Raw genomic sequence first — 26,955 nt, 5'->3', positions numbered from 1 at the left:
CTCATTTTAGAACATAATTTTATTTCATCCATTTCTTCTTTTGGAAAAATATTATCTGGAGCCAGATATTTTCATTCTAAAGTGCAACTTTCTAACTGACATTAACTGCTTGTGTGATTTGGAACTTTTCAGAATATCAGTGAAGAACAGCAAACAGAAAATTGGAAAAACTGGGAGACTGGGAAAGAAGAGTGATGGACAGGACAGTAAAGGTTTATTCAGACTTCCTGTCTTGTGCATGCAAATAAATTATTTCAATGCTTCAGTGATGCTGCTCTCCTGAGCTATGTCTCTACAATTGCACTGCAAGTAGTCTACTTGAAGTAGGATGCAGTTATTCTGAAACATGCCCCCACTTGAATATCAGCATGGCCAAGGGCTGAGCAAGGGTTTTCTTCCCTGTGCTTCCTGTTTGCAATGAGATGCCTCAATGCCTAATGTGCTCTTGCCAGATGCCATGTCGCCTTTACCTACCTGTCAGAGCAAAGGGGTGAAAGGGAGGATATTGGAATATAAGGATGCCAGTTAGATCCACCTTTGCCAGCATGCATTCCTGAAGGCATCTCCTTTGCTCCAGTACATGTCCACCTCCACAGCCTGTCCATAAGAGCTTGCAGAGTTAAAGAAGTCTTGTTCCCTTGTTAAACTACGTTCTTAAATTCTTATTCATGTTAAAACTACCTTCATACCAAAGGGATAGCTGGTGGTGTTAAGTAATCTTCAGCATTAGTAATAGTATCAAAGTACAAACTTTGGTGATAGGTTCAGGACTGGAAAGCATGAAAATTCAATTTTTTTTTTTCCATCTTGTGTTCTTCATAAACTCTTAATTAAATTATTTTCCTTCCTTTGTCTACGATTTTACATGAAATAAAAAGCTGTCATCAGGGGGACAAGAAATTGTGATTGGAGGTGTCAACATTATGTGTCAAGACATAAAGACATCATCATTAAAGCATTATTTGTATTTTTTTTCTAGAAACAGTAGTTCTTGGACTTAGAGTCAAATGTACTATAATTAAACATTTATACACAGGAATGAAGGGTTTTGTGGTTTTGTTTTGTTTTGTTTGTTTTTCTCCTTCAAGGAAGTTAATTTTAATAGAGTAATGGAACAACAACAGAAGCTTAGTATAACTTTTATGTCAGAAAATAAGTTGCACGTGACCTTTTACTTGCACTTAGTGCTTAATACTTATTTTAGTTTTCCATTGGAATTGTCTTTAGTTGCATCTTTTTCTTTTGATTGTTTATCATTCAGGAAAGGTGCATCTCTAAGACTGTGAAAGCCTTTCACAAAATACTTACAATAGTAGTGAAAATAGATGGCTAACTCTGAAATTATATTGACTCTTTTACTGCAGTTTTTATATCAATTTTACCAGACTTTTACCAAGATTTCTATTCTTATAAAGCTCTCTCTTTTAGAAACTGTATGGAAATCATATGGCAATGAATTATATTTTAGTATAGCCTAAAATTATTGTTTTATCTCATAATGTGAAGTCCTTTGGAATCTTTTTTTAAGACAGAGGTTGGTACAGGCTCTGACAGTCTTAGATTATGTGTAAATTGCAAAAGCTTTTCAGGTCCTTTGTTATTTTGAGCTCCATACCTTGATTTTGTGATACATTGTTACCTTTTCTATTTAAGGATTTGTAAAGTCACGTTTTCCTGTAACACCTAGTTCACGTGAATTAAAATTAGAAAAACTGAGAACATAGATGATCAAATGATAACAGATAAGGATGCCAAAAGACATGTGAAGCTCAGTATTTACCCTCACAACTTACAATATCTTTTTCTGCTACATTTAGTCACCTTCAAGAAGCTGTTTTTGAGGTGTTCTTTCACCTCACATTCTTTAACACTCGGTATCTCAGTTAGACTAGTGGCGCCTCAGTGTTTGTATATGGACAGAAATGACCTCTCTGAGATCTTCGATACTGGCTTAGCAAAGCACTTTGGCTCATGCTTAGCACCAGATATATTTAACAGGGGCCTCATCCAAAATCAGATAAAGACATTGATTTTTCATGCATTCTGGAATGGACCTCAAAGCATTTAAGTACATGCTAAATTCTGTATTGGCTGAATTACCTGCAAGTTATATTAGATAAAATTTTAAAGGGAGATAATCAATGGATGTATGGTGAAGGTTGTGATGAATAGACATTCATACAACATGAAGATATTTCTTCAGTTCTTTTTATTTTCCTTTTTTTGAAGTTTGGTTCTACCACAGAAACCGACGATTTTAGTTGATTTCCTGCCATATTTTTCATCCACAGTAAACTTCCTGCTTGCAAATAACAGAGCTCAGGCTGCTTAAAGTATTTCTAACATGGTCCTACTCTCTGATGGCTTCAGAAAGCGACATCAATTGAGAATATACTGCACAGGTGGTTTAGTATAGAGTTTATCATCACCTCCAAGTGCTTTCATTATTCTGGGTGTTGTCCTGCTCATTACTTCCTTTTAAAATTTAGTCTATATGATTTTTACTGCCATTACATCTCAGGAGCTCACAGTTCATCATACCATTCCTTCTGAACCCCTTTGTAAAACATGGGGTTAATCTGTCAAAGCAAACCTGGATATATGTGGTCTTTACATATTTTGATTCCTGGGTTAGTTGCCCAGAAAGTGGGCTGATACCAATACATAATTGTAAATTAAACAACAGCAACAACCCCATAAAAAAAAAACAAAAAACCACCAACACTACCACCAACAAAAAAACAACCAACAACAACAAAAAAAACCAAACCACAACCAAACAAGTAAACAACCAAAAGAACAAAACCAACCAAAAACAATGAAACAAAATAATAGGTGGAAATCTGTATAAACTATTACTCCTCATTCTTCATTGTTTTGGTGTAATTGTCTATACTGTGGACACAGGGAAGACAATACTGTTTGGGTTCTGGCACTATTATGCTTTGCTAGTGTTGCCTAGAGATTGCATAAAGCTTACTAATATTTTTTTCCCAAAACTATGATTTCAACTCTCTCTTCCCCCACCCCTTGCATTTAAAAGCAGCCAACTCAGATCAGCTCTTGTGGATCTGAATCTTCCTCTTCAATTTTCTGTACTGACACAGCTTATTGCTAGTTCTAGGCAAATAATAAAAAGCAATAAAATACATTTATCAGAAACTGTGCTACCCAGTGAAATTATTTTTTTAAAAAAATCTGTGTGCTTTTTACATATCTAAGATAGATATATTGCTGATCCCTGACAGAAACTAGGTGTTAGCCTGGAAATTACTCCACTGTGTCTAAGAAAGGCCCACTGGCTAGCATAGAAAGTTGCAGTTAATTTCTTTCCCCATAGCAAAAAATTTTTACTATCCTTTTCTATTTTTATATTTAACTTCTATTAAATGGCCTGATTAATTTTCTTTGTAATGGTGACAAATGGTATAAAAGAAGTTTAAGTAGTTCTAGGTACTTGTCTGGCACTACACATTCTCTACACCTTGAAATGTTCCTTTTATAGACATCCTTGTTTTCTTCTCTATAGAAAGATTTATAACCTGCTCTGTTTTCTGTCTTTCTCAATGCTATGTTTTCCCACTTTAGACATCATTCTGTTGGATGAAGCAGTATCAAAACATTATTTTGAGATACAGACAAAATAAGTCCAGCCTTACACTGTTTTCTTTGTTGAACGGGTGGATTTCAAGCAAATTTCAAGGCACACAGCCTTCTTTTTTTTTTTTTTTTTTTTTTGTGACTAATCTTTCCTGTAAACATAGCTCAGGTGGGGTTGATCAAGATATTTGCCTCTGGGTTTGGAAACTCTGGAGGTCATCTAGTTCAACTTTCCTCCTCAAAGCAGTGTCAGCTAGAGCAAGATGCTCAAGGCTTTGTCCATTTGCATTTGAGTATCTCCATGGATGATGACCATACAGCATCCTGTTCCAGTGTTCAACCACCATCACAATATAAAAGCTTTTTTATATGTTTGAACAGAATTTCCTGTATTTCTGTTCATGCCCATCATGCCTTGTCCTGTTACTGTGCACCACTGAGAAGACTCTGGTTCCACCTTCTTAACTCTCACATGCCTCAGTTGGGTCTTTATACCATATTCCTAAACAGGACAAGGTCTTAGTCTTGCTATGAAAAGTTGTCAGTTCAGATTTACTCCCTTGGGCCAGTATCCACAAGGTATATATTGTTAATTGTCTTTTAGAGTTTGGCTCCGTATGGGCTCAGCTGTCCCTGCCTACCTTGTGCCTTTTTAAACGTGTTTCTGTTTCTTCCTGCCTACATTGATCTGTGGACTCTCCCTATAGGAGGAAGCAAATGTGACACAGCACAAACGAAACTGCCTAAATATGAATGTTGCGTCAAAATGTAATATTCTGGCACCTGGTGAACATAAGAATGTCTCACTCCAGGAATAATGCTGTTGATGGTACAAGGCCTATTCAGAAGAAAATGCTACTTAAGGTGACACTATCAGGCTTAGAGTCCAAAGGGCTCTCAAGAGGTATTTGCCATTTGTTACGCATTTGTTCCAAGGCTAGAATAAAATTTTTTTTCTTTGAGAAATAACTTGTTATTAGAAGTAGCCCTGATGGCCATTCTGCCAGTTTGTCCACTTTGCCAATCTGCTCAAGCTCTGGAACTGGCTGCCCTTTGGAAGTGATTGAATCACCATCCCTGGATTTGTTTAAAAGTTGTGTACATATAGTCCTTAGGAACATGGTTTAACAGCTGACTTTCTAGAGTTAGGTTGATGCTTGGACCTGACGATCTTAAAGGTCTTTTCCAACCTGAATGATTCTATGATTTTATTCTATGATAATTTAGAAATTCAGAAATGGATATCGCTGCCAAAGTTCAGTCTTCTAAATTTCAAAATGCACACACAGATGGACTCAGCCTTTTCTACTATGTGCTTTATTGCCTATTCACAGGGGTTGTTTCATTACCCTCATAATTACTCTTCGTCGGTACTCTTACAAACCACTTCAACAATAGCGCCTATTTATAACAAAGGCCTTTTAAACAAGTTGATCTTGGTTCAAAGGATATCTATATTCATTATATTTCTCATGTATCATGCTTTTGGGGAATAGAATTGGTATTTTTTTGCTCAGCAACAAGGCCAAAAGTAAGAAGTACAGTTATAAACCAGAAGCATTATCTTCCCTCAGCACAGCAGTTTTATGTCAGTGTGAAAGGAGATGAGGTCCTCCATTCCTTTCCCTGAAATGAAATTGTGTGCATTAGCAAACTTGTAGAAAATCAGGATTGTTGTTGTTTTTGATTACCAGTGGTAAATATCTAGCTCTTTCTGGCCATATGGGTAGACCTGCTGAAGCAGTAAGTAAATAAATAGAATAGTGGTCCAAAGGTAGCATCTTAGAGAAAATCTCAGCATCACTGTGCTGAATAGCATGACCTTGTTGTGCTATTACATTTAATATTTATAAGGGTAAAGTCAAAGACAGCGCCCCGCCAAATCTTATGAATGTGGCTTCCACAATGCAGTGACAATAATTAAAGCATATGAGCTTTTAGTTTGCCTTTCCTAAGCTCACAGCCTGTATTTTGCCTTATAACCTTTTCTGCCTGTTGTAGCAGAGCCCCTCTGCTGTGCAACCATGTGCAAGTGGTTCTGTTCCCAGTGAGCTCTGTGTGACTGCAGTATTTGCCTTCTGTATGGGAAATGGAGTAGACAGCCTCAGCCCTGTCAGAGAGGGTTGTTCAGTTCTTAAACTGATTTGCATATATTGAGGCCAGGTGGTGCCTCACTGGACAGGTTCAGCTGTAGTGATGGATGTGGAAATCTACTGTAGCAGTATCTCTACACACGCATTTTTGCAAGTGATTTTTTTTTTTTTTAATGGTAAACTGAATGTCACTGATTCACGACACCTCTCTGATCCAGAGGGCATCAGAGATTACACAAAATACACTCAGGTTTTATCAAGGGTTATTGCCACCGGAACCCCATTATCTGTTTTTTCAAGTGAAACAGTTGCTTGCTAGCATGTAAACTTGCAAGAGTTTGGAACCTAGCAAAATATGAAGTGCAGATTTAATCTGTTTTGTAGGTCAGTAGGCTCAGTCACTTAGCAATGCTTTTAAAGCATTCCTAACTATATTTTTCTTGAGTAACTTATTGAATGTAGGAGCCACAAACTAATATTTCTTTACCATAGGACACATATGTTGCCTCTGCAGTAAACAAACATATGTTTTCCTTCATGGGAGAATCCCACCAAGGAGATTTAGAACACAGCAAGCTTAGGCTCTGTGTTCAGAAACTTTCTGCAAAAGGTTCCTTCAAGGCTTTATTGCCCTTGAGCAATTTGTAGTGTCTGATTCATTTTCTGCTGGCAGCTATATGTGAAGATGATGCTGACAATATGGCAAAGATTTTGATTTTGGAACAGCAACAGTGAAGAGCTGATCAGAAGCATGTGAAAATGCACACCCTCAGACTGACTTTAAAAACTTTTTTTTTTTTTTTTCACAGATAGAAATTCTCATACTTGAAATATGTATTTAATGCCACAGTCAGTGTAGACATATCACTATGCCAGTCTGTGGGATGTACATTAGGCAGTTTTTTTAAAAGTAACTCATAAAAAAATATTATTTAAGCGACCTTGAAAGCAGGACCTAATTGCTTATCATTTGGCAGAGCTTACAATAGAACAGAATTTGACATCCTTACTCATGATGAGTGGTACTTTATTCCACAATTACTCCTATTCTCTGTTCTGAAAGGAAAAAAAAAAAAAAAAGGAAGTTTAAATCTATAATAAACTGAGAAGAAATACAGCTTTTACTCAAAGACAGCTTTCTATTTACTATTGTCAAGAAGCAAGGCTTTGCTGGCAGTACTTCAGGTAATGTTTGAATAGATTTAGAGGAAAGAAAGGTTGACTGCAACACTTCCATTGCGTTTAAACAGGACTTCACCTGAGATCTTAAAAGGTGATGGGCTAGTGACTACCTCCATTTAATTTGCATTTTTCTATATATAATATAACTTGTAAGTTAGAAGCACATGAAAATATTTTAAAACATCACTCATTATTTAGCAAATTATTCTTGACTTTTTACAAAATTGGGAGCTGTTATTATTGCTACTACTACATTACGGAGATTACTACATTACTAGATTTGTTCTAACTTTACTGATTTCTCTATCTAGGTATTAGGAGTTGTCAAATTGCAGGTTGCTTTACTAGTACATGGGTTACACTCATGCATGCATACATATATCTACCCCACTAGCTTTTTGCTAAAGGATACCTGGACAACTACTTTTCCATGTAGTGCTGAGCTAGAAACTGTTATTGTACAGCACAGAGTATCACTTCCTTTCTTTTGTGTCACCCAAGAAGACTAAGTTGTAAAGTGCTGTGTGTAGATCAGCCTACTAAAACTCACTGACTCACACAAAATGAGATAAGAAAGGACCTCAGGAGTTGGCTAGTTTGTAATTGTGCACCTGGCAAGATTGTTTATAATGTTTTAGTGTATTACTTGCTAGAAAGCTGCTTAACCCAAATCTCTCTTGCCACCACCCTGCTTGTAGAACAGATGTGGAGAATCCTTTGCAGCGTGTTTTACATATTTGGAAACAGTTATCACATCTCCTCCATTTTCTCTTCTCTGCAGTAACCCAGTTCTTCCATTACTGGTTAAGTTTTCTAGGGCATGGATTATTCTTTCTGCTTTTTCTGGCCTTTCAGCAGCTGATCCAAATCTGTGCTGAAGTCAAATGCCCAGACTGAATTTACTATTGTTGCTGCTGAATAGAATGAGAAGATAATTTCAAAACCCTTTATGTATGTCTCAGGATTATGTTTGCTTTTTTAGTTATTAAAAACTGTATTGATGATTTTGCTGCCACTGAGCACACATTCGTGACTTGTAGCTCAGGAAATGACTGCCATTGTCAGTGAAGGTTACCCCGCTTTAGAAACACATCAGTTAAATTATCTAAATGTTTATATTGCTGTCATCAGGCCAGCAGAATAGACATAGCTCTTTTGGAACAGAAATCCTTAGAAGTGAAAGGTCATGCTCAGAATAAGAATATAGTATCATAATCTCATTACTTGAATTGGGAGTGGGATGTTGAGATTAAAAAGAGAGAGAAATGGAATGAACTATACACCAAAACTGTTATTTGTTACAGAGAAAATGCAAAAGGAAGAAATTAGAGGAGACACGGTTGATTTGAACATCAAAACAGTGAAAATAGCATTTCATTTCTATTTTTATTTCAAAACACATCTGAGAAAAGAAATAATGTAGATGGAGACAAAAAGAGACTTCTAAGTGCTTTTCTTTTCAAAATTTGTCGTAGTGAGAGATGGATGGCAGGGGATTTTATGCCCCAAACCGCACTTGTAAGTGCTTTTGCTTTTTCAATACAATCCTTAGACTGAGAAAGGGAGAGGAAGAAACAGACAAGGTGCCCTGACACATCACTTCTAAGTGATTTCTGTCCCAGAAGTATTCAAAAGACTGATAGAAGACTTTTTTTGTTGTTGTTGGATATTTATTTTGTTCTGTGACTTGGCAGAAATAAAGCGGGAAGATGAAGGGAAGCGCTTGTGTATTTTTATTTCCCAAGGTCAGGGGAACAAAAGTCAGTTTCTCCACTTTTCTTTTTTTTAATTTTGTTGTTTTCCTTCTGATTTGATAGAGATGCAGTAAGGTTTCTTTTGAGGAACTAAGGTAAAAGCAAAATGGAGTTGTATTTTGTAACAGTAGTGGAAGTGAAAAAGATGTGAGGGTGGACTCTTATTTTCTGCATGGGAGAAAACTCTGAGCTTGTGACTAAAGCAAAAGTAATCCAATAGTATAAGAAAAAGAACAGCTGACCTGAAGTATTTTGCAGCATCAGAACCTTAAACTGACATGACTTGCTGTGGGATCACCCAAAAGTATTGTGCAGAGACAGAGTATCCTAATAGCTGAACTCAAACCTGAATGTAACTGCATACAGAAAACTTCCCCAACTTCATCTGCTTCTTTAAAAAGTGTTGTTTGTACTGTTCTAGAAGATGACCTAACCTACCTTCTCCAAAAGGCAGGGACTGTCATTGTACAATGCAATTACACTGGAGCTGTGCCTTTTCAAAACCACATATAATTCCTTCATAAATCTGGAAAAAAAATACTATTACCAGCCTTAAAACATCAAGCAATAAATTCTTTGCACTCCTATGGAATAAATCCATTGCACGTACATTCCTAGGCCAAGCACACAGGTGAAGCTGGACTTTTCCTTAGCTGCAGCCAGGATTAGGAGGAGTTGGTTTCCCCTTTTTGCTTCTTCCTTTAAGTGAGTTGAAGATTTAACTTTATGTTTCTGACTACTCTGTAAGAAAAGGAAGTGCCAATGTTTGGGGTCTGAAGTCTTCAGTGTCATAGGCAATGAGCTGTCACTGAAGAAACTACAGGATACTTCCTGGTAAGAAAAACACACAATCTTTTACAAGATGGTAATAGCAAAAATAGTGAAATAAAAAGCGTGTCCTAAGAGTGCAAGTGTACATAAGCTTCTGTGTTGAGCAGTGAAGTGCTGCTGTCCACATTAAAAATGCAACAAGACTGAAATTCAGGTTGACATATTTACAGATATAAACATGCTTTCCCTTGACACCGAGGTCAAACTAGAAGTCTCATTTATCACGTGATGTGGCAAGGAATCCACTTTACACCTTGAATGCTTCTGTAAGGCTTGGTTCGGGTATGTCAGCTGTTACTCTTTGGACAGTGCTTTAAGTACAAATCAGTATCTACATTAGAGGCTCAGAACAGTCATAATCTGTTCTACCAAAACACAAGCAAACAAAACCCTCAGCCCTCTAAAGAAAGCAATATCAGAAGGCATTTAAAACAAATTGATTAATTAAATATTCACCATATTCAGAAGATTTTTCATTTAAGAATTCTAAAGATTTGGAGCAAATGAAATGTCTCAGCATCACAGGGAAGCTTATCTTGCAAGTTAGCTAGTAATATGCTAGGAAATAAAGTCAAGACAAGTGGTCAATTTTTACTTGGTGGCAGGAAGACTCTGCTCTGGTGAGACCCCACCTGCAGTATTGCATCCAGTTCTGGAGCCCCCATTACAAGAGGGATGTGGACCTGATGGAGTGTGTCCAGAGAAGGGCCACCAGAATAATCCGAGGGCTGGAGCAGCTCTCCTACGAGGACAGACTGAAAGAGTTGGGGCTGTTCAGTCTGGAGAAGAGAAGGCTCCGAGGTGACCTTATTGTGGCCTTCCAGTATCTTAGGGGGGCCTACAAGAAAGCTGGGGAGGGACTTTTTAGGATATCGAGTAACAACAGAACTAGAGGGAATGGGGCAAAGCTGGAAGTGGGCAGATTCAGGCTGGATGTGAGGAAGAAGTTCTTTACCATGAGAGTGGTGAGACCCTGGAATGGGTTGCCCAGGGAGGTGGTTGAGGCCCCATCCCTGGGGGTCTTTAAGGCCAGGCTGGACGAGGCCCTGGGGAGCCTGATCTAGTGGGAGGTGTCCCTGCTCATGGCAGAGGGGTTGGAACTGGGTGATCCTTGTGGTCCCTTCCAACCATGACAGATTCTGATCTGTTTTAGAAGAGGACTTTAAAGCCCTATTGGCTCAATGGTTGGACCTGATGATCTTAAAGGTCTCTTCCAGCCTAAAGGATTCTATGATTCTATAAATAAGATTCAAAAGGATCTCTAACACCCCTTCTCAAATCTCATCTGCTGGATTGATTTTTTACAACATAATCTCATTCCTGGATGTCAGTAGGAGGGAGGCTACAGATTGGTGCCACGGGAAGATCCTAGTTTGGGTGTTATGTGGAACATCGGCTACTGAAGACATTTCTGTTCAAAAAGGAAGATACCTGTACCTTGCAAGTCTAAAGCTGAATCTGTGCTAAGCAGGGAAGGTTGTAATGCATTTTGCATTTTTTGATTTGTCACCTAAATCACCTAAATTTCTTTTCATATTTGGCCTTAGATATATCAACATTTATGAGGTGATGAGGCAATGCTCATAAAATCATGGAGGCATCTACAAATCTCATCTTGGCACTCAAGTGCAAACCAGCTCTTGCCTGGGATGTGCTATTCCCCATGGTTGGGGGTGGGGGGAAGAAATTGGGTGCTGACAAAGACACTGAAGTATTTAGCTAGTGTTCTCAGGTTTGAGTGCTGAATACAAACCAAAGAGCCCTTGTTTGTGGAACAGTATTAAATTCTGGACCGTAGCTTTAGTTGTGAGTGTGATAGGGAGGATAACTGTCTGTATTTCAAATGGTATGCTGCAGAAAAATATTGCTATATTTTATCGGCTTCTTATTGTAGGGCTTCTGTTCCAAATTATGCAGCTAAACCTAGTCAGGTAGCAAATCTCAAGTCAAATTGTCTCATGCATAAAGAAAGACAGTTTAGAAGGTTGGAGTCATTGAAGGCAAAGGATTTTTTATTTCAGTTATGAACCTTAATTTCATTACTTTCCATCCATTGCCTCTGTAAAATATTGATATAGATTATAATTTCTCATGTTGATTGTAGTGATGTTGATTGTAGTGATTGTGGTGATGTTGATTGTAGCATGTAAGTAGTATCCAACAGATGAAACAGATGGTGTAATATTATGATGGGGCCTATCATATAGTGACAAGATTAAAATTGTGTAATTTGGTATAAATGAGAATCCTGAGTTTGAATTAGAAATTAGAAGAGGTTCAGAGCTGAATACAAACTTCACAGCGTCGTCCTAGCTCTGAATTTTGGCAGTGATTGTTCAGGTGGGGGAGACTGAGCAGCAGTGTGTGATCGTAGAGATATGGATGAGAAGGAAACCCTTTCCCTGCAGTATGGCAGAGTACGAAGGAAGCACGTGGATTTTAATCCTGCCAGAAGATTATTTTTGTCTCGTGTTGTTTCACGGCAGATCCTGTCTGTCCTATTTTTGAGTTCTTTCCATCTCTGTGATGACTACTTGTGGTCTCATTGTGATGGCTGATTGATCATACATGCAAGAAGAGAAACAGACTTGCTAACCTTTGATCATTGTCCTTAAGTAGAGTACGTTTTAGACTCTAAGTTTTTAGAATTATGGACTGGTGGTTGCTTTCTCTTTAACAAAAGTTTCAGAATATTTGAAGGCTGGTGAAACTTTTTGTGCATGTCTATGCTTTGTTAGTTTGGGGTTTTATCGCAAAACTTTTTTCCAAAATAGTTGTGTTGGGTTTTTTTTCTTAACTTTTTTTCCAGCTGCTGATAGTGTTCAAAATTGGTCTATGCTACTTAGAATCAAAACATTTTTGGCAGCAAAATAAAGCACAACATTAACTGTTTTGTTTCAACAATAAAATGAGAACTGAATGAATAATTCTGGAAAATAATTAGGATAGGCAGGAGTCTGGAATTAATTCATGAGGTGTATTGGTTACCTCCACAATTAATTACATTTTGACTTGAAATGCATGTACGTGGAAGTAAACAACATGTTTAATAGTTACTGCATCTGGGTCACTCAAATAGCGTAAACCATGTCAAGTGGTTTGTGGGCAAAAGGATATCCTGGGAATATCAAGGCCCAGCAAGATAACAGCCATGCTTTTTACACTTAACTTATTAATCAACAAGTAAGAAGTAGAAATTGTTTGTGTCTGGTCAGCTCTCCATGAGCAGCAGCCAGATTCTTTGCCCTTTCCAGATGTACTCTGAATAAGAATGAAACCATGCTACTTGTTTTGCCCATTAGATAGCATTATCTCTGTGGAATGCCAATTCATATCTCCTTGTGCTGTGTGTGGTTCTCACATATGGGATTTTAATAACCTTCATGCTGTGCTATGAATTCATAAACAGGGCTGATAGAGGGAAAGCACCACAGGACTTTATTTTTTCATTATTGCTCTTTTGAAAAACAGGGTTTGCAGGATTTCGGCAAGGATCTTATGACAGAACTTAGCAATGGTTTTGCTACTACAGTGGGGTTATTCCAAGGGGAGAGGATAAGTACAGTATTCACTTGTGATATATTTTTTCAGAATTGATTTTCATCATCCTACATTTGGGAGACACTATAATTCTGCTGCATTATGGTTGGAGCTTTGCAGGTCTGATTGTATGGGAGTTTTTCCCATTTTTCTAGAATGCAATGTGCATTTGATTTCTGGCAATGTACCTCTTCCTCCCCTCTGTCCCAGCTTGTGAAGCTGCAGCCTGCTACTCAGTGGTCACTAGCAGTCTTGCCTCCTGTTTTAGAAAATACTTATTCATTCTGAATCAGTGTCTTTTTTCTTTCTTTTTACTCCCTTCCTGACCCCAGAGTCCATTAGAGCTACCAATTCTGTGTCTTGGCCATGTTCCAGCACTAGTGGAGGCACCACTGTTAGTAAAGACACAAGTAGTAACAAGAGCTCAGTCTCCAGGCATGATGTGATATATAGCACCTTGTATTCACTGCTAACAGGACTTAGAATGAAGATCTATGAGGAGGACTCAGCTAAAATTTTCAGTCTCTAGACATATCCCATGAACTAATGAACTGTTTGAAACAGACAATTTAGGAGTCCTGGGGCTAGTTCCCATATGCCAGGAAGGAAATTGCCCTGTGTTGCCTCCCCATACCCTGTGCAACGCTGGCTGGAGTGCAGTTGTGGTTATGATCTTAGGTCATCTGGATTCCAGACTTGTAACTGTGCATAATAATGCTTTATTTGGAATAAGATTTATTAGTTGTAGGATTGTGATGTGACATGCAGATCAAATCTTATCATCCCATTTTCATTTTAGGAATGTTTTTTTCTCCTGCTGTGCGTTATATGTAATCTTGTGGGTGAGAGGCAGTAGAAAGAACCAAGAACAGACAAGAAGAAAGAGAACAATTTTTCATTAATTATTCCACTTTCAATATTTTGGTGTGTTTGGGGAGGCTATTTGTTGGTTGTCAGTTATGATTTATTTTTTTTTTCCCTCAGAGATGAACAATACTCACTATAAAAAGTCTATGTTGTCATTTTCATTAAAATTCATCCAACTTCCACTTGGCTCTTGAAGTGGTAGAATTACAGGATTATTAAAAAAAAAAAAAAATTGGAAAGAATCTCTAGAGTCCACTGTGTCCAATGTCATGTCTAAATAGTACTAACATCAAGGTTAAGCCAGGTCTGTGCCCCATGAAGCTTTGGAAATCTTTAGGGATGGACACTGCAACATCTTCTGGGCACCTGTTCCAAAGCTTAGTTGCCATTTCTTAAAAAGGTTCATAGCCTGAAAGAAGTGATCTAAGTGATCTTTTTTATGGGATGTATGTAGCCCAACAGTATTCCTTCCTCAGCTCATCTTCCTTCATCCTTTTTAGTCATCAAGGAACACTGTGCATGTCTGAGACCATGTTTGATGGGGTAGCTGAATACACCACACACATGTACATGTTTTTCTTCATACTGCATCTATAATTCCACCGTAGTATGACTCAGAGAGAGGAGATGCCAAAGCTTTCACATTTGCTTTGTAAATATTTTCTTATAATGAAATTAATATATGATCTGAATTCTCCATGTATATATCTCTTGCTGCTTTTAATTTTGTTGGTGTATATATATATATGCTAACATGACTACAGAAAAGTTTTCTAATATATATTGTTCATGGAAATGAAGAAATGCTGTTTCGGTGCAAGCTAAGGTTCATTGTTGTCCTCTGGGCTTTTCCCTCAGCAACAGCTGTAACCTGGGTGGGCATTTCTTTTGGATGATTATTTTACAGTTAATTGATGACTTCAGTGGAATATTCTTTTTCTTTTTTTTTTTTTTTTTTAAACTTAGCTGCATACTAGACTCACTCAGAACTTCTTTATGACAGTGAGATGGAACTTAGCCTGTCTAGTTCCCAATGTGTGGTTGTGAGCTGTTGATATCTAGAGGTGCAACACAGCCTGTAACATGGAGCAGCATTGTTCTGGAAGGAAGAGGAAAAGACAGGAACAAGCTGCTGTAGAAGGCAGTTGTCAGTCTTCCATTATCTCTTCCCTTACTAGGACATCAGTTCATGATGTATTTTAAAATATTCATAGTGCCAGTAAACCAAAGTGGTCAGTAGATGGATGCTATCAGAGGGCACCAGGTTTCCCTCCTTATTACTGTCCCCAAGAACCTGTTTTGTCAGAACCACAGTAGTTATTGTTGTATCAGTTAAAGTTACAGAGCGGCTGGTGAGCTTTGCTGTTGACCTTTAAGATTGCTTTTCAAGTTCTCAGACAATAAAGATCCTGTTGTCATTACAGTCCTTGAAGACATAAGGAATCACAAGCTTCATTACAGTCAACAGGTTTAAAACAAACAAACAAAAAAAAGCTCTACACAAAGCCTGTGCACTCACAAGAGCAGGATTGAAACATAGAACCTAATGCCAACAAGAGCAGGGAGCTAACATGGCCTGCTGACTTTCCATCCAAGAAACAGACTGGCGGGGAGATGGTTTCAATAGTCACTACATAACTCCATACAGCACAGAACATCAGTATGCATGTTCATATATAAAGAAGGAAGACTGTAATCTGGCTGTATGAGTGGATAGCTTACATCAAGAAAATACCCTGCATCCTTGTAGAATCATAGCTGAGAGGCCTCTGCTGCCATCCAGGCGAAGGAGCAGCACCATGCTCTTGTAGTCACACAGAACATTTTTTTCTGAGTTATTTCGTTCTGGGGCCAATCTCTTTTCAGTGGAGCCCAATTTAAATTTCTATCCTAGTGCCTGGTGACAAATTCAGACATGTGAAACATGGTGATTTAGTCTTGTGTCTTTCTGCAGCTGAAATGATAAAAAATCTTAAAATATGAGATAAAAGAAATTAATTTTTGGACTAAGACATTGTAAACAAAGTTTTAACCTGACCTGTCATTTTTAGAGAAGTTTCTAAACATCTGTAAAGCTGACAATCATAATGTGGCATAGAAATATTATCAATATAGCAATGAGGGGAAAAGAAATTAATGTGACAAGAAGCAAGACTGTATTCTCTTTCAGATAAGGCATTCTGCAATTAAAAACACCGGACTCTGAAAGCTTCTTAAGGCTTATTTTGTCAAATGAAAAATGCTACTGCTTTTAATGCTATTGTAATAAACCTTATTGTTATTCCTGGCATGGATGTTATTTTTTTTTAAATTTCAGAAAAATGGATAATTAGCATTTTAGCTTATCACTTTCCTTCCATGCATACAAATAATTTCACAGATAGACCACCAAGAGAGACAAAATTAAATAATAGGTCTAGGCAGCATGGAAGTGAAATAAATTAGAGGTTAGGCTTCTAGCCTGTTAGGTGGGTTTTCATGCATAGGAAAAAAAAGGAATACGAGGTAGTTTTTCTGACACATTTTACTGCTTACCTTAACATCATATCTCTGTATCAGATTCCAAATAAATTTACCTGAAATAAGATGTGAACTTCATATTAGGAGTCCCAGCATTTATTTGTGACTGTAATTTTGTCAAATGTATCCAGATTAGAGGCCTAATGCATTCCTGTATCTGAAATTCAGCCAAATAAGTTCCTAGATAATGGCCCATGATTAATGGTAAGTGCTGATAATAAGAGGTTATTAGAGAAAGCAAACTTGGAACAAATCTGCTGTATACATTATATACTTTACCGCCATCTGTGGGTATTTATAATAAACACAAATTAAAGTCACTGGCTACAGAGTAACCAGTTTTGTGTATGTGACAAAGGATTCCTTAGATGTAGTCTTATAGTAGTCAACTTCATAGTAACGAATTCCCATTAATTTTTCTTTTTTTTTGCATAGATACTTACTATTATTTGCGAAGAACAACTAGCTTTTGTGGAGAGAGTCCTTTTGGCCTTGGTTTCTTTCAAGGATGTCATTCTAAAGTCCACTTTCCAAGGAAGGTTTATGTGTTACACTTTATCTGTGCTCTACTGCCCATACACGATATTGAATGTGAGAAATTGTTTTTTGTCCTTTTGTACTGTGATTCATTCGCTATTCAGCCCATGTGCTAACAGTACATTCCCCCCTTTAATGTCTCCTTGAGTTATGACATTTTACCTTCTTGTGTTTTGTATTGTTTGCTGAACAAATATGCCTGTATAGAGAAGAAAAATTTTGTCTTCCTTATTGCTACATAAAAAAACAAACAAACAAACAAAAAAAACAAAACAGAAGAGAAATGCAATATACACAGAGAATTGCAGAAGTTAAAGTAAACCTAAATATTATAATACCAATAACTTGCTGGATCAAGTGATGATGGTTTATTTTGCTGGTAGCAAATACACAGTTGCAAACACAGTTTTGCAGTAGAGTGACAAAAAGGGTGCCATAGTTAAGATCAGCTGATTGTGCTGTGTTTGGAGTTGTTTATAAAGTTTGATGGACCATATCTGGTTTAAATTGTATTTGTCTAGTAACTTCAGGGTACAAAATTATGGAGTCTTCATGTGCTAATGAGAGTAAGTGAGCAATGTGGTGGATGTTAAGATAAATTACTTACTGGATTCAGCATTCAGCAAGCAGCATTTGGTTGGAAGAATTCCCAGGTTTTGAACTATTACAAAGCCCTGATATTTCAAAGGCTGTATATTTGCAAATGAGTGATAGATTGAGTGTCACAAACATTCCGGGTATTTATGGTCATCAACTATACCACTGGGATGAAGGCAGAGGTCCTCTATAATTAATGTAATATGTTTGATTTTCCTTTTTGAGCAACAGAAAAATTAATTCTTTCACAGGCTGTTTTTCACAGCGAATAGCAATTTCGTGTATGCCTTGTGAACTTGTTGTATAGGGTGTGCATGGTGGAATTTGCCTCCCTCCCATAACAATTAAGCAGTAAATCCTCAGCTGTGTTTGACACGAAGATTTCTACATATTTTCTTGGGCATATTTATATTTTTATCCTGACATTTTATATGGCAAAGAACTTTCTTCTTTTATTCCCTCCCTTCCCACTTCAGAGGTGTTAATTATGTGGATCTGGGACTGTAGACATCTATAATGTCTACAGATGTCAGGGTTTCTTGTTACCTACAAGCTGTAGTCCTGTGTGTTGGAGTGAATGTATCTGTTTTCATACGTTTTCTGCTTGGGCAGTTGCAGTTTAAAAGAAAAAAGCTATTTTCTCTGTCTAATGCAGAGCTATTTGATTGACAGATCTGATAAAGCTTTCTTTGCAACCATTAGTTTATACCTTAACAAATATCTTTTGGTGTTTTGATTCTTCTCTTTTGCTAGATTTTATTCCCAAACATCATGGTTTATCTTACTGGCTATATAATATCAGTATTTTACTTTTTCTTAAATTCTCTTTCCCCTTACATGTTTCTCTTTTAAACAATAAACTATATTTTACCTTTTAATAGCCTGTTTCAGTTGTTCTCTGATTTTTTTTTTTCTGTGCTCTTTTTTCTTTTTGTATCCTGCTTCCTTTTATTTCCTTCCCCTTTTGCAACATATTCATTCATGCACATGCCTTCTACCATCCTACCTTTGGAAAGGAGAATTTATCAACCATCTGAGATCCAAATGAAAATGTGAAGAGTGCATGTGCAGGACAGGTTCTCACACATCCTTCAGGCAATAGCTTAAGGCAAAACTTTTTTCATCTGCCACTCTCTCAGTGCTCAAAGTCCCACAGGGCTGTTGACCATCAGTCCTCCAGTGCTCTGCCTCTGCTGGGTCTATCTGTACTTGAAACACAGAATCTGGCAGCTTCCTTCCTTCATTAACCCTCCATGTAGAGACTGAACAATTTATCTTCTTCATTTGCTCTCTGCCACATTTCTATTTTTGAGTGTTTTTTACCAATAGAGCTGTCAAGAATCTTTCAATAGTTTATTATCCTAGAGAAAAATGGTAGTGCAGGATTATTTAAATGGCATCAGTTTCAATGAAATTTCAGCTGGAAATCAGGAAAAAATGAAAGAGACTATTCTGTTAATGTGAACTGCCATGTTTTAACCTTTTCATAATACAGAAAAATGTTCAGTTGCAGGAGCATTTTAATTCAATTTTAGAAAACTATATAAATATTATTTTTAAAAAATAGAATGTTAAAATATTTTGATCAAGCTAGACCTGATTTTATTCAAAGTTTATGGAATGAGCAAAAGAGGTATTATCTTTGACTTCAATTATTGCTTTATATTAGAATAGAAGAAAGTACATAAAAAGATATGGTTTTCTTCTTTAGAGGTCATATACTTGACTTTGTTGCTACTCTGAGTTTTCTCACATATATTTGAGGTGTTTACTTTTCAGCTCGCAGTGTCATGAGATGTATTTGATTCTCCCCCTGTTTCAAAGCTGCCTATATTGTTCCTAATAGCGGCAACAAAATCAACAACATTCTGGTGAGCATTTGCTCTGCTATAACTTGAAAGAGGTACAAGCTGACATGGAATAACTGCAGCTCTCTTGAAAGTGAGAAAGAAGATACTACATCACTTGGCACTGTGGGTCATGCTTGGAGGGTTTGGGTTTGTGTGGGTTTGTTTTTCTTTTCCCCCATGATAAAGAAAGCTAGAATATTTCAAAAATATACTTGCCGAATGGAAGTTTAGATGGTGCTAAAAGCCTCTGGCATGCAAGTTTCAACCTCTGCCCAAAGTCCAGGCTTCCTTCCCATTTCTGTCTCTTTACCACTGACATCAGGAATCCACAAGATACTTGTAAAGGGCTGATACAGTGCTTTTAAGGAGCTGTAACACAAGCTGCAAATCAAAGAATAAAAGTTCTGTAACAACTGGGTCAGTGTACATAGAAAGCATTTCAGCAATGGTTATTTATTCAGTCTTACTGCAAGATTAGTCCCATTATGTGGCTCCTATGAATTCCCTTCCAATTCATTCAATTTAAATAAAAACTTCCTGCTAGCAGTTATGTATGTATCAGTGACAGTAATCTAAATAAAATATTCCAGGCACTTGAGTCTCAGGAACAGTCTTATGAAGAGGCAGATCATATTCTGTTTATTTGGAAATGGAATGCATGTTGACATAGGGCTTATTTCAAAATAATGTCAAAATGTTAAAATCTTTATGAAATCTTAATATTAAATTTTATGAAGACAAAGATGTTTGCTGGGATGTGATACCAAGGGCTAGGACAAAAATCAAATGCTGAAGATTAGAAAAAAACGACACTACCACAAAAGAGAACGGGAAACAACCACAAACTCAGAGTAATCAGACTTGTGTTTTTAAAATATTTTTTATTTTTATTACTTGAGGTTTGTTATATAATGTGATTTATATATAGTGTTTCTGTGTGCTGTATTAAATTGGCAGCTCTTGCTGGGTGAACACACTAGTGCTATCTTTCTTTTCTTTAAATGTGCTGAATTTTGTCTTAGAGAAGCCTGGCAAGCCTTTCCTCCCAGTCAGAGGTCTGAAGAAAATGAGTAATTGTAGATAAAACCTGCCTGGTTAATCATCACTGAAACACAACAAAAAATTAAAATACATTTTTTGCTTGTAAAGTAGAGAAAAGCAATAAAAATAGTGCCAGACGGTTAATGCCTCTCTTGTACCTTTCATTTCAAAGACCTCAAAAGAACATCAAGAAGAATAAAGGCAAAATCTATTCCCTATTGGCATCATTATAAATGTTGTATCCTCTAAAACTCTAAAGACATCCAAGAAGAGTAGAAGAATAAATGGCATTGAAATAAAGAAAGTCTCTCTGGAGCTTTGTTCAATCGGCTTTGTTAGAATTCACTCAAATCGGATGATTATAAGAAAAGATCTCATTTGTTTCAACATTAAAGGAGCAAATTAATATGTGACGAGCTGCTAATAATTGCCTCGTTATGTAGTGAATGGGCATTGCATCCAATTTACAAAATTACAATCATATTGTTAGAACAACAATTGGGAAAATTTAATCTGACTTTCCTAACTATCTGTATGATTAGTTGTGGAATTCGCAGAGTGAAGCAGAGTTGGTAGTTGGAATGAGCTCTCCAGTGCACCACCAGCCTATAGTTCTAAGAAGCCACAAGAGAAATTCAGCTTTTCATTAGCGTAAATTGCATCTTCATAGGTCCTGAGCTAGATTTGGTCCAGCTGAGGAATGACTCTGGCAGTCTCAGCTAAGATGGGAGTTTGGCATGTGACGGGTCTGTCAAGACATTGTTTTGTGGGATTCCACAGATGTGTGCTGAAGTTTTGGGAAAGAGGTTAAGAGATCCAGCCAGAGATCATCCTCATTTGGGACTTCAGCAGACCTACAGGTCTGTGACTGGGAAGCTTGACAATCCAACATCTGTGCTATTGGGAAATTCACCCATACAAATGGTCCTATAGCTGGAATTTCAATCGCTTGGAGGAGACATTTGAAATGGTTGGGAAGTTGTTTCAAATTACAAAGTAACCAATTTTCCGAGTATCAAAATCCTCTGTGGAGGAGAATCATGTTTTGTGACCTACTTCTAGTTAGATTTGCTGGTGACCTTTTCTAATTCTGGCTGTTTTTGTTATTTAATGTTTTGACCTTTGATTCTGTGAAGCCACTTCAGTGCTAAATGCAAAGATTTAATAACTAGAACTGTTTGATAAGTGACCTTTATTACACAGCTATTTCTCCTTGCTAGAGAAACGGCACTGTTTTGCAAGTTCTAATTCACAGTTTTAATTATCTTTTCTATTGTCTGTAAGCTTGCACAGGAAATGGAAAGGTCAGACATTTCATTTTCTTTACTGATTAAAATATAAGTGCTCCTCAAGAGTTACAACGTATCACTCAGGAAAAAGACGGGACAATTTGTCAGAATCATGCCCAGCTGCTCTGCTGAGGAGCTCTACATCATTCTGGTCAGCAACAGAATGAATCATTTTCTAGAAGCTATGGTAGCTCAGCCCCACTTGTGTGTAGAGGTGAAGTATGTCTAAATATGTCAAAAGAGAAGAAAAAGTGAATGGTTCTCTGTGTTTTTTTCTTTAGCTCATATATCTACAATACAAGTGAATTAAGATCTTGTGAAAGGTACAGATAAGCCCTTAGTTGATGTTACTGGTCCAGAGAGCATAAACCGTAACAGGACAGGTTTTGGTATGGACCTGACAATCTGTATCAATCCCGTTGCTGCTGGACCATTTCCACAGATGAGACCACAGCCTGGACTCCTTGCCAGAACCACTTTTGGTTTCTCTGATAAGACTGATGATGAGTTAGTGTTGAATTGCTGTCCTGATGTTTGGGATGTGGACACCTGTAAACAGTTACCGTAACTTAGAAAACAGGTCGCCAAATAGGCACATTTTTCTGTAATTCTCCAGTTCTCATCTCCTTGTATTCTGTTTTCTGTGTGTAAGAATTTTCTCTCTGCTTCTGTTCGTTCTTAATACACACAATACAGAAAATTAAATGCGATAGTTTCTCATACAGGTTAGGATTATTGTGAGCAACCTTGAAGCCCAAAATTTGCATATGGAAAAAGGATGTAGGACACAAAGTATGGGTTGAAGGGGGACAACAGCACATCACTCCAACTTCTCAAGGGTCACAGGGAGCTGTCAGCTGTGTCCTACTTCCGTAGCAAAAGTAGCAGCCACTACTACCCAGGAGCTTTTCGGCCCCTCAGGCACTCACATACCTGTGCCTGAATAGCTCCTGTGGGAGCCACCTAGCAGAGGAGTTACATTCGAGCAGCTTTTGAGTCTTAAAGTGATGGGTCAGCCATACCTGAGCTAGGGTTTAATAACAAAGAGGAATGCCATGTTAAATGAGGAAAATGAGAAAGCTGTTGTATGTGGGTTACTGAGACTGCCCCATTTGTCTGTGGCACTTCTAAACCGTTACCACAAGCTGCCAGTCTGTCTTTGTATAGAGATTTATTGAATGAATATTGATGTGCATTTTCTCATATGTTGAGGAAGATATGATGCAAAAAGATACAGAACTCAGTGGCTGATTCTGGAGTCAGTGGAACATCTGTCATGTGTCAGTCTCCTAACCTTCTGCAATCTCTGTTGGGAAATACTCATATTAGAACATGTAAAATTTCTCTACATTGTAAAAAGTACTTATTCTGAGATAGGGTTGGGAGGGGTTAAACCTTTCCCTCTATTAAAGAAGAGCAGATTATATGTCGACCTAGTGCGAGCATCCAATATTATGACAGTGCTTTATAAATTGGAACGAGATAAATGAATTACAACAAAAGAGCTCGAAAACCAGGGGACACAGTTTCAGGAGTGAGTGTACTCAGTTTATTCGAGCAGAACAGTTACACTCGGTGAATAGAAATTGTGCAATGCATTTCTAACTAAGGCCAGAAAATCAAACTATTTCAAATTTAAGAGAGCAGCTCCATTTTGATGGAAAAGGAAGAAGAGGGGGGACGGAGTGAACCAACAAAAACCCACCAAAAAACAACACCAACACTGAGACAAATTTAAATGTGACCAGATTCTTGAACAAATTGACTTTTCCTATCTCGCAGTTTCATATTCAGCATTTGTTAGTTTGAAAGTTCATCCTGTAAACTATAAATTAATCTGCTGGGACTTTAACAATTCACTTCATGTTAGGATGTGAGTTATGCTTATGGATTTGTTTAGGTCACCAAGTCATGTCCTCATAATGTATCTTAGAGAGGATTTCTGTAACTAAGTGGTAAACAGAAAGACTCTTCTGTTCAGCTGCAGCTCCTGGGAGTTCATCCCTGCTGTCAGAGAGCTATGCAGGACAGCTCTCTAAAACTACTGCGGCTGTAAAAAAATATATGGTGTTTTGTGAAGGAAGCATTGCCAATGCTTTTGCATGTAGTCAGGCATCTTTAACTTCTCATGAAATAACAAAAGAATGTTTTCATCAACCGCTCACATAGAGAACCAAACCAATCACAATAGAGAAATCAAACCTTCATACTTGTGAGATTTATTGCAGAAGTCTTGCAGGATGCACCTGAGTTCAATACAATATTTGTCACACAAAGTTGACATAAAATGTGTCGTTACAATTTGGCTCTCTTCAGATGTTTATCTCTTGTCCTTATATGATGCACCATTATCAAAGACATTAGATTTTTTTTTCACCATCATGTCTAAAGATTACATTGGTCAAACATAGCCAGGACATTAATCCACATCAGCTAAATAAGGTGTGATTTTGAAGGGAAATAACTGCAAGTCTGATCAGAAAAGCACCTAGCATCCTGTCAGGATAAATGTCCAAAGAGCATGAAGGGAATTTTTCCTAACAAATATTAAACTGAAATGTCTGGCTCCCAGTTGGAAGCATGACAGAAGATCAAGTCTGTGACCATACAAAGAACTGTAGATCATCTCTGGTCTGGACTGTCTTCTGTAGTTCTTTTTGATGGATTCAGTTTTCATTTTATTTAGATTTCTAACCAAACTTTTCATACAATCCAATGTAAATGCAGGGCATTTCATTTTAGTTGATACAAAAGAACAAGAAGACTTTTACTGTTTGTATTCTGACAAACAGAACATCAGATAGGTCCCTATGTCTTTGTTAGATAACTATTTGTATTTTCAGTTCATACTGGAGAACAGTACCCTAGAAGGTGGTCAGGAAATACTGTCTGTGACTTCAGTTTGCCCAGGATTAAGTTCCTAGTTCACGTGTCACTAGGCCATCTGCTTCTCATTTTTCGTGGTTCATACCCATTCTCTGGAGAGAACAATGTATTCCTCTGTCTATACTCTCCTTCCAACTGCACGATTTTCATACTGCTAGATTTCTTTTTAGAGCTACTTCTCATACCTGACTTCTTTCACAAATTTGGGAAATATTCATCCAGACACACAAACACAATTAGTGTATAGATAATTTCCAGCATTACTCTTTCTGTATTTTTTCTTACTGCTGACAACACATTGCTAAGGCATTGATCTAAATATTTTCTGCTACCTCTTTTTTTTCATTGTTTGATAGTAGAAAGAGTAACATCTAGAAGGAAAAAAGAAATAAATATTTTTCTAGTTGGCTTTACAAGGTCCAGAACAAAGGAAAATGTTGGAAGTGCCTATTTCTCTAAAAGGGATTGCATTCAGACCTTTGCAGTGTAGAGTTTTCTACCAGCTCTGCCACATGGGGATTGTTATTTTTTTTTTAAAAAAGAAGCATTGCATCAATTTGTTGGACTCTGCATGTCTTTCTTTTAACTGAATTTTCAGTCTTCATGATTTGCTGTATTTTTTTGCTTCTTTTTTTTCAGCCTCTACAACTTGACTGTGACCTCTGTGCCATTGTTTCAAATTCAGGACAGATGGCTGGCCAGAAGGTGGGAACTGAGATAGACAAGTCCTCCTGCATATGGAGGATGAACAATGCTCCCACAAAGGGCTATGAGGAGGATGTTGGGAAGAGGACAACCATACGAGTGGTCTCTCACACAAGCGTGCCTCTCCTTCTCAAGAATCCTGAGTACTTTTTCAAAGAAACTAACAACACTGTTTACGTGATCTGGGGACCTTTCCGAAACATGCGGAAGGATGGAAATGGCATTGTGTACAACATGCTGAAGAAAACTGTTGACAGCTACCCAACTGCCAAAATCTATGTGACAACAGAAAAGCGCATGAGTTACTGTGATGCTGTATTTAAGAAAGAAACAGGAAAAGACCGGTAAGTCCTAAATGTGAAGAATAATTATAATGTTTAACAAAAGATACATGAGAGAAGTTCATGTCAGATGCCAGCTACTAAATGAGTCCCCAGATATGTTTCTAATGGATTGTTATATGGTTTTGACTGTTATAAGCACTTGATGAGGCAGCAGCTAGGCCCCATTTACCCCACCTACGCTACCTCTGTTCTTTCCATTTCTGTTGGCTCGAGTCCCAAAAATATTGGATGTCTTCCTGAAACGTTTGCAAAACTGTGTGTTGTTTTCAGCTCAATTTACTATTGATTAAATTGACATTTTATTTGAAGAAGATAATCCTATACAAACAACATTTCCAAATGCACAACCTCAGGATAGCTCTGGGTCTTGTGTTTTCTTCTCTGAGATTCGGTGTAACTTTTCTTCAATCACAGACTGCAGGGTTATTTATTACTTCTATTTCTTGGTGAGAATGGATTATCAGTGATACTGTACTAGATTCAGGTTTTTACCAGAATTATGCTGAAATTCTAGTTTCCATGCCTGAGATGGTAATTATGCAGCTCAAGTGGATGAAGAAGAAGAAGATGAAAGTGTGAGGGCCACTGTTTTGGCTAGCATGTTCAGAGCAGAAATTGCATTTGTGAAATTAAGACCACAAATTGCAGGGTTTTGTAACCAAGCTGCAAAAATTCTGATCGTCTGTGTTTAGGCAAGAAGGGCACCTGTCGTGTGTGCTCACTGGAGCTAACTAGGAAGAGGTTTCCTGATCACTGCTGTGCCTTAGTATTAGTTTTTGTATTTGCACAGCATGAATTTGCAGTTGTGGAGAACTATAGCTATTCTTACCAAACTAAAAATACAGATCTTCACAAACAGTTTACTTAGTCTGACTTTTGACTTAGCTTTTGAAGTAGAAGAGCTTGTACTCTCAAACTTCCTTGATTCACATTGTTAAACTATCAAAACTTGGCTAGAGCTGATTTTTCCTTTCTTAAAAAAACTATTGAAACATAGGGAAGAGCTTGTTCCTCAGCTTGTATACCATGTGCAATTGTTGCTGCTTCAATTCTGGAGTCAGAGGGAGCTCCTGTATGTCATAAAGGTGTCAAGGTTATCACAGCTTCTTTAGTTTAACTGAACGAGCTGATGAACTAATAGAGGAAATACAGAAGATCCTGTCTTCGTAAATGCCCTCTAATAATCCAAGTAATCTGGTTTAGGTATTAATCACACTAAATATGATCCTGGGTACATTATTGCATTGCTAAATCTAAATTTGTTTGTATTTATGACTTTTCCATGTTGACAGTCGGTTTGGTCACAGTGACTTAAGGAT

General features: G+C 37.4%; 1 protein-coding gene across 1 annotated transcript in view; it reads left to right on the top strand.

The window, feature by feature from the left end:
• Positions 1 to 25,636, top strand: part of ST6GALNAC3 (ST6 (alpha-N-acetyl-neuraminyl-2,3-beta-galactosyl-1,3)-N-acetylgalactosaminide alpha-2,6-sialyltransferase 3) — a gene marked incomplete at both ends in the record, with an annotated part of 43,402 nt that extends 17,766 nt beyond the window's left edge. Inside the window, one exon of the mRNA XM_008949292.1 lies at positions 25,227 to 25,636. Coding sequence (XP_008947540.1) covers positions 25,227 to 25,636 — 410 coding nt within the window. The remainder of the gene's footprint in view (positions 1 to 25,226) is intronic.
• Positions 25,637 to 26,955: the final 1,319 nt, after the last annotated feature.

The sequence above is a fragment of the Merops nubicus genome, unplaced genomic scaffold (assembly GCF_000691845.1).
Source record: "Merops nubicus isolate BGI_N331 unplaced genomic scaffold, ASM69184v1 scaffold25230, whole genome shotgun sequence".
NCBI lineage: Eukaryota > Metazoa > Chordata > Aves > Coraciiformes > Meropidae > Merops > Merops nubicus.
Note: the sequence above shows the minus strand (reverse complement) of the source record. Positions and strands in the feature narration are given on the sequence as shown.